The sequence below is a fragment of the Rissa tridactyla genome, chromosome 1, assembly GCF_028500815.1.
Source record: "Rissa tridactyla isolate bRisTri1 chromosome 1, bRisTri1.patW.cur.20221130, whole genome shotgun sequence".
NCBI lineage: Eukaryota > Metazoa > Chordata > Aves > Charadriiformes > Laridae > Rissa > Rissa tridactyla.
In genome coordinates this window covers 203,615,219-203,629,024 of record NC_071466.1, presented here as the reverse complement: position 1 = coordinate 203,629,024, position 13,806 = coordinate 203,615,219, and the positions used below count along the sequence as shown (strand labels likewise).

Sequence of the window (13,806 nt, the reverse complement as noted above, 5' to 3'; positions counted from 1 at the left end):
AAGCATTTCTTTACCAAGAGGGTGGTCAAAGACTGGAACGGGCTTCCTAGAGAGATGGTCAATGCCCCAGGCCTGTCAGTGTTTAAGAGGCATTTGGACAACGCCCTTAATAACATGCTGTAACTTCCAGTCAGCCCTGAAGTGGCCAAGCAGTCGGACTAGATGATTGCTGTAGGTTCCTTGCAACTGAAACATTCAATCAGAAGATCACAGAAATGTTCCAGGTTTCTTTGCTGAAGAGCCTATGTTTTTCAGCTTTGCGAGGTTACAATTTGTCATCTTTTATCCAAAAAGCTGCAGGGACTTCATAGTATTCTGTCAGCCTTGCAGTTTTTAGGTGCAGTGAATCACCTCCAAGTCCCTTATCAATGAAGTCGTTGTACAGATTTTTGCATTAAATTCACATGATTTATCAACATGTATGATACAAATATTCAGCATTGAAGAAAATGATGGCTCAGCATTAATGGGGATGGTTGTGTCATGCTTTACAAGATACCAGATTTTACTGCTTTCTTCAAACAAAAAAAAACTTATTAATTTGATGATGGGGAGAAGAAATCCGCATTATATTAGATAAATACATTATCTATTGGTTTTGTAATATATTTTGCTTTTTAAGTACTTTCATGCTTTTTAAGTACTTTCATTCTTTTTCCTGCATCTTCTCTAATTATTACATTACAAATGACTACTTTAAAATATTTTAAATGTTAAATAACTTGTATTATTTTTTTTTTAATGATCATATCATGGTGATTTTTGCAAAGACTTGTTACATTTGTATTTAATGTGTTTAAAACAAAATTGACAGACAGATACTAAGTTTGATCTTCATTTTTAATACAGTTCTGGTGATCAATAGATCACTACAAATCCAGTCTATCTTTGAACTGAGTTAATGTAAAAACTAATAACCCTTTCCTTCCCTTTGAAAAGGAAATTATTTTATTATTTATGGAAATGATTGAGATGTCTGTGCAAGGTGTTTAATATCATTTAAACATAGAATCATAGAATTGCCTAGATTGGAAGGGACCTTCCAGATCATCTAGTCCAACTATCAACCTAACTTGGCCAAAACCAAGAGAATATACATTTCAAATGGTGCATCTTTGGAATTCATGGTATAAAAAAATATAGTGACAGGCTGCTTAGCAAAGAACAGGACCGAATTCTACTAACTGTATTTATATATTTTATTAACAGAGGTACATATGATATCTATGTAAAATGCGACGGTGTTGGGAGGTGTGTTGGAACCTATGATAACCGAGGAAGCTTTGGTGAGTTGGCCTTAATGTACAATACACCCCGAGCAGCTACAATTATAGCTACCTCTCCTGGTGCCATCTGGGGTCTGGTAAGTGAAATACTTGTTTTAATATATTATTAATTTGCTTGAAATATTGTATATAAGTTGCACTGATATGCTATATCAGCATTTAAAAAAATAATAATTTCAGAATGTTTAATTTTAAAACTTCTGAGATCTCACAACACAATACTGTCTTTTTCCAGACCTGCAGAAGCAAACCCGAGGCTTAAGAAAACACTGAGTTTTTTAAAAAATCATTTTGTTTTACTCTATTTTAATGATAACTTCACAAATTGCAAACCACTTGACAATTACTTAGACACATATATAAAATGTTTTTCCACATTTTATAGGAAATGCTTTTGGGTCCAGAGTAAAATTCAAATATGAGGTTGTTTACCAGTGTTACACTATCTGGATCTTTGACAACAGTCATAGAATTTACCAAGAGTAAAACTGTGACAGACATCTTCAAGATGTACATGTCAATCTAATGACTGATCCTAAGATAACGTTTTCCTGTTGAAGTGAAACTCATGGGTTTTTACCAACTTAATCCATATGACTTTTGGGATCCTGGCAGAGTTTGGGACGCTGTAAGAATGGGTTTAAATTGTATTGGGTTGTATTGGCCAGCAAGTCCAACCTGTAGCTGTCGAGGCTTGCAAAGCATTTCACCTTTGTCACCAGGACACAGTCATATGGAGTTAAGAGAAGAAAACAGCATACGTATAGTTTTTCCATCTGTCTGCTTCGCTTGGATTGCCAAATACTAAGGAATATCCAGTTGGCTGTTTAGGGCAGCAATGAGTCTTGTTCTGCTGCAACAGCAGAAAGTGAGCTCTGACCCAAGGCCCAGACCCATGTATTTTGGTTTTATTTGTATAATAATATAAAAACTACTTTGAGTACATATTTATATATATGGGATCTCAGGATAATGAATAAACTATGTAAATTAAATATTTAAATATTGAGGATTTCTTAAATAAATTACCCACACGGCGTTCATTGTGAAGCCAGCCTGTTTAAGGTCAACTGTGTTCTCTACCGAGGGGCAGAGAAGCTTTTCACAACGTGAATCAGATCAGGAGCTTAACTTTAGAAGCTCTTGATTGACCTCTAGAGGAATCTTTCTCAACTGACTGTATGGGGAGACTAGCCAGCTAGTTTGACAGCTACAGTGAGTGACTAAAATTGGGTAATATGAACATATTCAGCCATTTCTAAAGTATTTTCTACCACACACGTATTTTTTCTTAATAAACTTTCTTTTTCTCTTTGTGTTTACAGGACAGGGTAACTTTCCGAAGAATCATTGTAAAAAATAATGCCAAAAAGAGAAGAATGTATGAAAATTTCATTGAGTCATTGCCATTCCTTAAATCTTTAGAAGTAAGATTTCTACTGCATTATTTTAGTGGCTGTATCAGAGGTACCTGATAAGATTCTGCTTTTGCAGAGTTTAAATTCGGTATTAAAATTTTCTCAACGTTATTTTGGAGAAAGACCATATTTTTGATATTTCTAAATTTTCAGGATAAAAAACTGTTGTTAATACTGTTGGGTCTTTTTAACTACATATTTTTAACCTTTACAATGACTTAGGGAATTTAAAAATATTCTCATTTAATAGCTGTATTTTTACATGCATGCTTTTCTGAAAATAATTTTTTGAACTTGGGATATATAGACTTCTTACAAAAATGGAAGCTCTGTCAAAACATCTAGCTGTTAAGACTTTTATATACCCTCTGAAACATTATTCAGCAGTTCTTCCTTTTTTTAATGATTATCAAAACAGGAAAATAAAGATAAGACTATTCTGTGCAAAGACTGATGAAAAGAAATATGAAAGGGCTTTCTAAATATAATATTGTAACATTAACATTAACCAAATATTTCTAACATTTTCTTTTTTGAAATGAAGGTATCTGAGCGATTAAAAGTGGTTGATGTGATTGGCACCAAAGTGTACAAAGATGGAGAACAAATCATTGCTCAGGTACAGTTTATTTCTAGTTTTAGTTTTTCTTTTCCAATAGGTAACAGCTATCATGTTATCTATAGATAATACATACTTTTAAACTATGTTTTTCTTTGTTAAACAAAACAAAAACAATCTTGCATCTAAAAGATGTGATTATTTTGTTTCAGAACCTAATTTTTCACTTATGGTACTTTGAAAAATATCCTTCTTTGTTGGTATGAATAAAAAGGAGTCAACATTTTTAGTATACTTAGAAATTCAAACTATGTAAAAGAATGATGGCTCGCAGTAAGGAGTGCTGAAGACTTACCTTGGTTTTGTTGTTCAAATATGATAATCGTTTGAAGAAGAATCCAGAAGTAAACTCTTCAGGGTAGGCAACTGAGATTGTCTTGCCCCAAAATAATTATTAGATATCAGATAGCCCTTAGAGGCTTTTTATACTGGAAACTCTGTAAGGGAAGTAATTTGGAAGGAATACAAAGGTGGAGAAACAGAAGGAAGGATTCTAAAATCTTCCCGAACATGGTTTTTCTTTGCTTTTTGTAGAAGGCACAGTCAGCTGTGTCTTTCCATGAAAAGGCCTTACTGTCAGTTCTGTATAGATGTTTTTATCATTATGTGCCTTGAGTATGGTTTTCACATTAAAAGTGATTTCTTTTGCAACAGGTATCAAAAAGATGAGCTCCAAGGCACTGGCTGCAAATATTTTAATGTTACCATAAAACGAAAATGGAAATTTCACATTTCCTTTACTCACTTCATTTTTTTTTCTTCTACAGGGTGACTTGGCTGATTCTTTCTTCATTGTGGAATCTGGAGAAGTAAGGATTATAATGACAAGGAAGGTAAACATCCCTATAACACAGAGTTTTATTTTTTTTTAAATCCTGATGTATTCAAAGTGTTAAAACAGTAACTAATAGCTTAGTAAACAAAACTAAATTTGCTCATTAAATACTGAGTTCAGCAAATCTCTCTCACATTCTGTCTCTCTCTTTTTTTACCTGATGTTCCAGGGTAAACAAGATGTAGAAGAGAATGGAGCAGTTGAAATAGCTCGATGCTCAAGAGGACAATATTTTGGAGAACTCGCTCTTGTAACTAACAAACCACGAGCCGCTTCTGCATTTGCTCTTGGCACTGTCAAATGTTTAGGTATTGTTCAGTAATATTTTATATCTAACATAAAATTATACATAATCTATCTGGTTGTTTTTATTGTGAACTCTGTCTTTCTCCAGAATATAAGATTTAATTACATTTACACAAATTAGACTGTTTAAGTACATTGTCTATTACTGTGCATTCCTGTTTACATTACTTGTCTGCAAAAATTATTTGCAATTGATAACTGGTGTTAAACACATTCTCCAACGTGTCTCTGATCGCCTAGAAGTAAAAATTGTTTCAGGACAGCACAGAGAGTATTGCTGCAAACCATTTATAGCTATCAGATAAATGTCTAATACTCTGCAGAAAGGTAAAGTATTTCTTCTCTCAGTAGACTGACTCTTATCAAAGAAATAACTGTGGTAAAAATCCCGTCCCATTTTATCACCATGACTTAAGCTTTAACAAACTCTTTGTCTTCACCAGCTGTTAATTTAATCATTCCATCCCAATGTAGCCTCAGGCACAGGAAAAGCAAAGACCGTAGGAGTCGTGCTCGCAGACAACCCTTCACATCCATTGCTTTTCATGGTCTAATGGTTAGCTCCTAAAAAGTTCTGTCTAATTATAGGAAAACTGTAAACTGCAAAGACAGGTTTGCCATTCTTGAATGACAGCTTGATTACCAACCCAGAAACCAAAAAGCTTCTCACTTACTTATAAAGGTATTAGTTTTTAAATTCCCTATCTCCAAACACACAGAGATGATCAGGCAATAAAGATCAAAGATGACAGAGAGGAAAGAATAAGAGGCAGTGGTGAGGAAGAGTGTCATTACCCGGTATGGGTGAGTCACTAAGATCTCTGGCACTTCCCAGATAGCTGAGATCTAGAACTTTTCTTAAGAGCTAAGACACTACAGGCCATCAGGTTGGAAGCTCCTTGAAGTGTGAAGTTTCCTCCCTGGCCTATTGGCTAGAACTATAGAAGATAACATTATGTGATCAGGTGATGAAAATATTCTTGTTGGCTACGTGCTGACATTGCATGTGAATTACTGTCTACAACTTTTCGTACATTTGCTGGGAAATAAGTATCTATCACAATTTCCACTGTGGGTGGAAGCAATTAAAAGTATCAAGGAAATATGCTAAGTTAGACCCCAAATACAGCCAACAATATCAGCAAAGGATGTGTTTTTTTTTGAAATCGCAAGGGTCTTAAAACTGTATTCTGTGGAGGAATCCAGGCCCCTCCAGACTTCTTTGGCAGCTTTTGGGTGACATAAATCTTAAAATGAAAATACTTTCAAAATACGAAATGCAGCAAATTCTAAGTTTGTTTATGAAGTTTCAAGACAGCAATGTGTTCGTTTATCTTGATTTTGCGATGGTAAGTGGTTCTTTTCTGTGCGAACGAAGTATATGCCTCGATAGTACCTGTCTTGTTATTTAAAATTTTACATTGTAATGTCATAAACACCAAGACGAACGTGTTATATTCTTTCTCTTTCTCTCCCCTTTTATCTTAGTTATGGATGTGCAGGCATTTGAAAGGCTTTTGGGACCTTGTAAGGAAATTCTGAAAAGGAACATTGCAAACTATGAAGAGCAGCTAGTTGCTCTGTTTGGAACAAACATGGACATTGCCGATCCCAGTGCGTGAACTAAACATAGGAGCAACAAGATCTGTTACGAGAACATAGCACAGTAGTGGTTAGTCCACTGAGAAATTGTCTCTCTTCCTATAGATGCCAAGCATTTTCCATGATTTTAAGAGTGGGTTTGGGGCTATTTTTTGGACTTATTACAGTGGAAATACTAATAAATAAATTGGGAATTTAATAAATGATGGGCTTGATTTTTGAAAGTGCTTAGCACTGATGGTTCCATCTGGCATTAAGACGACCCGTAGTAGCACAGCACCTTTGAAAATCAAGTCCTTTAACACAGCATTTCCTTAAGGAGTAGATTTCAAAAAACCCACGTGCGATGAACTTGTTAAACCAGCTTCTGTTCTTCAAAAAGGTTACAACTTTTCTGGAAAGACTGTTAGTTTGAATGTGATATGTTGAAAGTATTAGTGCACACAAAGTGTTTATATGTATTAATACAGAAGATATAAAGTAGATATTACTTTCTGACTATTACAGTTGTCATGATTTTATGTTGCATTTATCACAGATGTAGTGAATCACAAGACTAATCGTAAGATAAAGCATGACAATGCATTTTGTGTAACGCTCATGACCCAAATCTGATTTTTAACATTTTGTAATTTGTTTTAAAGTCCTCTTTGTTTAATATATCATGTTTCAGCACGACATTGTAATATCTTATGCAATTTAGAGGACTTGTATATTTTTGCAATAAACTGCATTTTTTTATTAGTTACATGTATTCTGTACAGTCTAGAGTGAGAAGAGCTGACAAATTAACCTTAATGCTTTAAAAGCAAAGGCATAGGTCATTGTCACGTTCTGCCTAATCATACATAACCTATATTGTTTTCCTTCTCCCTTGTTTTATATTTATGCATTTTGTCTTCTCTATCTATGCTTGTTATCTAGTTAGGTTTTTTAGATCTCACCTTTTTTATCTGTTAAATCTTTTACCTATTTCAAATGAAATGATCTCTGTATATCTCTCTTCTTGCAGTCTAATCTTAGCTATCAAAGACCAAATTCAATTACTGAAGTCATTGATATTGAAAGCCATGCTAAACTAAGCTTGTCCTTGAAAAAATCCTTATCAGGAAGTACAAAAATATTTTCGATTTGAAAGATCAATATTTCAGAAGCTTTGCACAAGTGTGGAAAGTACGTCATTGTTAAAGCTATAACATGTCCTGCTTTCAAAAACCTGTAGGTGATCATCAAATAATATCTTTTTAGCCATAATAGCATGGGATATCTTCTGAGACTGAGGAAAGAGAATATCATCTTAATTAGGAGCACAAGGCTCATTGCTTACAAGGGTCTGTGACTGGAAATTTCAGGCACAGTCCAATTTTAATACTGCTTACTGACCTGTCTGTTGATGTACATGGAAAGCTAGTGCACATAGTGGCGACTGGCAGTAGTTCTGCCAAAATGGTACTACAAGAATTGTAGGAAGGCTGCTTGCGCCTGGTTTCAAACACCTGAATTATAACATCTTTCCTTCTTAGGTAATGACTTTTCTAATGCCATATATTTGTGTATGTTGATGTCGTTATTATCCTATAGTTAGTGATATGTTCTGACAGTTTATATAATCATACCATATGAAAGTATGATTATATAATATGATAATAACATATAATTTATATCATACAGTATGGTATAAATTATAAGTCAGATTCCTAACAAAATACAATCTGAGCAAAACTTACAAATGACTTCTTTTTTTTAACCTAGAAACCTGGTATGAATAATTGCACATATGATAACTTGCCTTTCTACTTTTGATTTATGGAAAAAAAGAGAAGCTTGTTATACTAGAAGGAAATATCAGGTAACCAAAATCTACACTCTTGCCATTCTGTATGCTTAATCTCTAAAAGCTACCTATATTTTGCACTAGCTTGATGTGATTAAGAAAAATGCTAGAAATTACTTGTATGGCAGTAAACTACAATCAAGGCCATAAATGCCAGTCATGATATTTTCAATATTGTTGGTTATATTTAAAGTTTCCTTACAATAAACGACACTTTTATATATAAAAATCTATGTTTGTTGATATTGCTGTGTTTTAATTCCATTATCATAAAGTTACAAGTGACCTATTTATATTCATTTATTAAAACATACATAATTCTTAAAACTTTCATGTTGGATTTTTCATAAATGATGTTATGCGGGCGCTCTGTCTACTCACAAAAGACAACATGTTGGTGTGGTAATTGTCATAGCTACTTTGTATTTGACAATTTGCTTGTAGCTTTTAGCTGGGAAAAATCTGCGAAGCGACAAATTTAAGATAATCACAGATTTTGGATTTTCTGAGTCCCAAAGTACCGCTTCATGTTGCAGAAGTTTTATTGTGTTGCTCTTGGGGACTGGATGGTTTCTGGAATTTTCTTTGTTGCTGAATTCAGGGGGGTTTAAGTAACAGTAATTAATTGTGGCTTTGTAAGTTTCATCCAAATCATTATACCCTTCATCAGTCAGCACTTGGGATTTCTCCTGAATCTGTTCATATCTACACTTCAAACACGCCAGTCTTCCTGTCACAAATGTGGCAAGTGTTCATCCTAAGGAGGAAATCATACCAAGTCACTGATTTTTAATGACCTTTCAAAAAAAGGTAGAGAGCTCTAATAATTTTAAACAATACTATGTCTTGTTTACCTTATGAGACTGTCTGTCCCCATACTTAGATTACCTGACGCTTCTGTTAGTAAAGATTTTTATCATCCTTGTTTGTAGTCAGGTCACTAAAGGAACGGGACTTTGGCAATTACTTGGCACGTGCCTATTTGTTTCTCTCCTGTCATCCCCAACCTCACCAGCAATTTATAATTCTGCAGATTATTTAAATGAATTTGACAGATGACTGAATTCTAAAGAGGAAAAAAAAATTTTAAAAAATGCTCCAATGAAGTCTGTTGAAAATATGCCCCGCTGGGTGAGGAGAGAAAAGCCTGAGAGAAATCTTGTACGAGAACGACACTCACGGGCTCACATGTTACTAAGCAAAAGAGAATCCATATGGCAGCAAATGTTTACAAATGCCTTAATCATGGGAAAAAAATTAACTGCAGCCCTAAGTCAATCCCAAGACACAAACCCTGAGGAAAGGAAGCCTCCTTGGGCCTAGTGCTGATGCCATCACTTTTTAAATGTCATAAGATTTCATTCAAGTTCATCTGGAATAAACACTTCTGAAATCATTCCCTTCTGGATCTCCTGTTGAGGTCCAGAAGTGGCTGATTGGGGAAGCCTTGGGGCAAAGCTGTGAAGAGCATTGTGAAGCTGTCTGCAACCTAAACCACTGTCACTCCATCTTCTTTCCTTGTGTCGTCTTTTGTATTCAGTAAAGACTGTTCTGTGCCTTGCTGGAAGGGTGGGCTTGGTTTTAGTAGTTTTGCTTTGTTTGAAATGTTTGGTGCTTTAAGCTTTCTATAAAGCGACTCTGGGATCAGTTACGTCATGATTTGTGTCATTTTGTAGTTTATGGCACACTTTCCATGGCAAGCATTATTGTTTTTCAATATCAAAAGTTCACAGATGTGCAAAATCAGTATCTGCTGGTCATCCTTCACAGACCTGGCACATCAAATTCCTAGTCGCCTTTTTTCAGACTCTTGCTGCATGTGACAGCTTTTGCTGAACAAAGTGCTTTGCTGAAAGTGAGTTTGCCACAGCATGGACATTCTTACATGCCCTTGCTAAAGTTTTTGTGTTAGTTCAAAGCTCTTTTTATCCATTCATACCTGTGATGGTTATATGTGTGTATTTTTTTTTTTGGAGTTTCTAAGATACTTTCCTGTGTCTGTAGTCATCAAATAAGTATTTGTGCAGTTTTCTCTTGGAGGAATTCCCTCTTTGTATGCTGAATATGTACAGATCTGTGCTGCTGACTGTCTTAAAAAATTTAGGATCATTTTCAAATCATTCAGAGAGATGGATTTCCTTCAGCTATGTACCAAGGCTGTTTCCAAGTTCTGAATCTACTTTTTGACTCAGACAGATGCTTAGTAGCCTGGACGCTCTCACTTCATGGACTGAAAGGAAGCTGAATAATCTTGGTAGGATATGAAAAGCCTGAAGAAAATTACATTTTAACATTGTCTTTTCCTTCATCCCCATTTCTCTCTTTCCCTCTAAGTTACCGCTTTTCTGACAGCCAGGTGAAGAGCCAGTGGCAGGAGGAGAATGTAAGGCAAGTGGAGTGGCTGGGTCCGTGCTGGGACACAGATGGTTGACTGGGAAGCAGCTCTCTCTTCCCTGTCCCCTTTGTCCCATCCCTGCCCCTTCTATGATGGCAAATCAAGCTGAGCCGGAGCGCAGTAGTGGCGTTGCCATGGCTGTGTGAATGCCGTGGGTAGGGGTGTGTTTCTTCCTTAGAACTGGTAGAGGTATACGTATGTACAGGGGAACAGGGAAGAGACAAAGGCCAAACTATTAGATAAAAGAAACTGTGCCCAGTCAAAATGGTGTAAAAAAACTCTGACACAAGGTTATACTAGGCCATTGTGACAGTATCTGCTGACTCAACTTTTTCTTATTGAGGTAAATTAAATTAGGAAGGCCTAAAAATAGCATCATGGCATAGTATGAATACTTTGTCCTATCTTCTTTGAAGGTATTGAATTATTTCAGCTGAGCACCTGTGAAGTTTTGGGAAAGGATAGTGCTCTGTGGAGGACTAATTCCCTGGTGGCCGAGCGAGCCTCTGGGACCTGCTCCCCCACATCGCTGAAGATGCTGGAAACTCAGTTCTTATAAATGTCTTATTTCAAAAAAGACATCCAACTCTTAGCAAGCTATATCTTCTTTTTCTTTTTGTTGCTTTATGACTTGTCAGGTGGTGTGACTACCTTAAGCAACCTTAGCTTCACTGTCCCTCTAGTTTTTGGCTGCATCTGTATGGTTACATCTATCATGGGAAATTTTATGTGCCTGAGACTATTTGCTAGTTTTGAGGCATTGAATGGCCAACATTCATACTATTTTCCAGTATTTGTGTGGGCTCATTTATAAGTGGTATTATAAACTTTTTTCCCAGCATTCCATATGGGGTGGCCATAAACAGATGGTCAACTGAGAATGGCCCTTGGCCTGTGGTAGCTCCCAAACCATAACCAAAAATTACTTGCTATTGGCCCACGCATAAACTATGCCAGGGCTATTCTTAAAAAAATTACAGTACAGATGATTGTATTCCAGTGCCCAGGAACACTCCCTGGCATTTTAATTTACCAACCAGCAACCGTGCTGGTACCAACCAGCATAGTAACCTACAAATCATCTGTACTCCCTTCTTGACCTGTTTTTCTGCAAACTTCGACCCGAGATAGAGACTTTTCTTTTTTATTCCTCTTCTGGATTGTTTCTTGATATGTCAGGTCTTTTTTCTTCCCTTACACTATAGTCATTTTTTGTCTTGCTCTATCTTTGTAGGCAATAAAAGTTTAGCTAAAACTGGAATCTGTGCCATAATGACATGAAATAAATTTCTCATTAATTCCTGACCTGTCTTGAAAGAAAAAAAAACAAAACCAAAACAAAACCAAAAAACTCTCTGTCCTGTTATGTGTTCTGTTTCTCACCAAGATAAACCAGAGCAGGAGGCAAGTGAAGTTTCCCTTCTAGCACTCAAGAAAAATGATCTTTCTGGGGAGCAACAAACCCTCTGTTCCTCTGCTCTACGTTCCCAACAGCATCCTCTGTGAAGAGATTCAAGAGGTGAAATGGGCGGGTGGGCATGCCTAGAGTTGCCATTAGGAAGGTGGAGAGAGCCAACCACCAGTGCAGCTAGCCATAAAAGGCTGTGAGAAGAGGGGAAAGAGTAGGAATAGCATTATGAGATACAGAACTCATTGTGAAAGGAGAAAACTGATGTGGGAGTGTCTGGTGGAATGGCTGCAGAACAGAAGCCTGCTGCGTTGGGTAAAAGCAGAAGCTCTGGTGAGCAGGGTTGCTCTCGTGTCTGGGGAGTACCTAGTTAATTACTAAAGGTGGATGTCTACATGTGGATGTGAAAGCTCCTGTAGCAGAATTAAAATAATGATATGCTGTACTTCGGAGAGTCAGCAGTAGCAGGTGTGTCGTAAGGGCAGGACAGGACATTGGCTTTGGACAGGGGAGATTAAAAGTAGAGATAGGCACAAACCCAATATATAATACCTGTTTTACTAATATGACTTTGTAATAGTACACATTTTTAAAATATACCTTGCAGTTTCTTAACTTTGTGGCTGGCAATTTTAAGAGGTAAATAGCTAGGATGCAAATTTATCTGTATCTTTATTTTGTCTTTGTGTTGTCTCTCCTGCCTCCTGCTTATTTTGTGCTTCTTGGTAGCCGTCTGTAATGTGACAAGAACTCACAGCTAACACTTCACATTCCACCACCGTATTTTCTACCTCTCTTACAACAGCAGAAGCAACCGAATCAGCAAAGCTGCTACCAATGTCCGCGTTACACAGTATTGATTCATTCTCTGAGCACCCACTCATTTTGGGCATGGAGTAAGGCGAGGTAGGGTGTGTGTGGGGGGAGTAATGATTTAATTAAAGACTAGGCATGCAGAGCAAGGAGTATGGCATTGACATAATCTTAGTTCTAAAAGGTAGAAGATATATATTTGACTTCAACGAAGGGGGTTAGTAAGTAAGCTTTGAGACAGTTTTATGTGTCCTGCTGCCATCAACTGCATGCACTATTGTCTTTTTACTCATTTTCTTTTACATCCTTACTGAGTAAATGTTAATTTACCGTATGCAAAGGAGAAAAGGTATATTTGGAAATAAGAAGGCTGTTACATGTCTGGTTTTAGACTCTCAAAACAATTCAGACACTCATCTTTACAAGATTTTAATCTCAGTCCTAGGTAGGATTCATATTTTTGTGCTTTCTGGGTATGTCATAGATGGTAAGTGTGATATCGAGGCTTTAATTCAGGAGCAGTGTTTACTTGTCTCAACCTGTACCTGGAATCTGGGCCAGTGGATCTCAGAGAACTGGGCTTCACATCTAACACTCACGCATAAGGTCTTGTAAAGAACTGTGAACCTTTACAGCAAATAGATTTAACATTTAGTTTGGGAAAAATGCTTTTCCTTTTGGGGAGAAAAAGTACATAGTGGGGTGGAGATATGCTCCAAAACAAGGGAGGAACCTTTCAGGCGACGGTCTTTTTCTGAAGAATCTGATGGGGCCTGAGACAGGATTTTTTATCTTCTGTGGCCGCTTGATCTGGCCTCTGCGCCCTCCATCTCCCACGCTGCGGCAGACGAAGCTCTCGGAAGAGTAAACTGTGAGTTTTACCTTACAAGTGGCTGTACAGCCCCTTTGCAGAATGGAGACATCTGCACGTACAGGTCTTCTGCCAAGCCACCATCTGCAAATGCAGCGTTCGCAGTTAAAATGTATTAAAAACCCAAGAAGTTTGGGTCTCTCTCCAAAGAGCCTAAAGGCTGCTTAGATGTGTAAGGGAGATCAAAAGAGAAAGGGGAAGGGAAGGAACACAGCTTTAAAGTTAATTTTATTGTGTAAAAAAAATGATTCCTGGTTTACCAGTTTTCAGTTTATTAAAAAAATTATTTTAGAGAGAGGATGCCATGAAAGCTTTCTTTATATAAAGATGTATCCATTGTTTAGGAAAAGCCTGAATTCTAAATATAGGAAAAATCTGAGCTTGTGGGATGTAGGATTAGACAGTTGATAAGCTGTCTA

At 36.6% G+C, this 13,806-nt stretch overlaps 1 protein-coding gene across 1 annotated transcript in view; it reads left to right on the top strand.

Annotated features, from left to right (window-relative positions):
* PRKAR2B (protein kinase cAMP-dependent type II regulatory subunit beta) overlaps window positions 1–8,180 on the top strand; it is a 93,894-nt gene extending 85,714 nt beyond the window's left edge. Inside the window, exons 6-11 of the mRNA XM_054188222.1 lie at window positions 1,210–1,363; window positions 2,612–2,713; window positions 3,249–3,323; window positions 4,091–4,156; window positions 4,328–4,466; window positions 5,953–8,180. Of these exons, the coding sequence (XP_054044197.1) occupies window positions 1,210–1,363; window positions 2,612–2,713; window positions 3,249–3,323; window positions 4,091–4,156; window positions 4,328–4,466; window positions 5,953–6,086 (670 nt within the window). The 3' untranslated portion in view covers window positions 6,087–8,180. The remainder of the gene's footprint in view (window positions 1–1,209; window positions 1,364–2,611; window positions 2,714–3,248; window positions 3,324–4,090; window positions 4,157–4,327; window positions 4,467–5,952) is intronic.
* The last annotated feature ends 5,626 nt before the right edge of the window (window positions 8,181–13,806 follow it).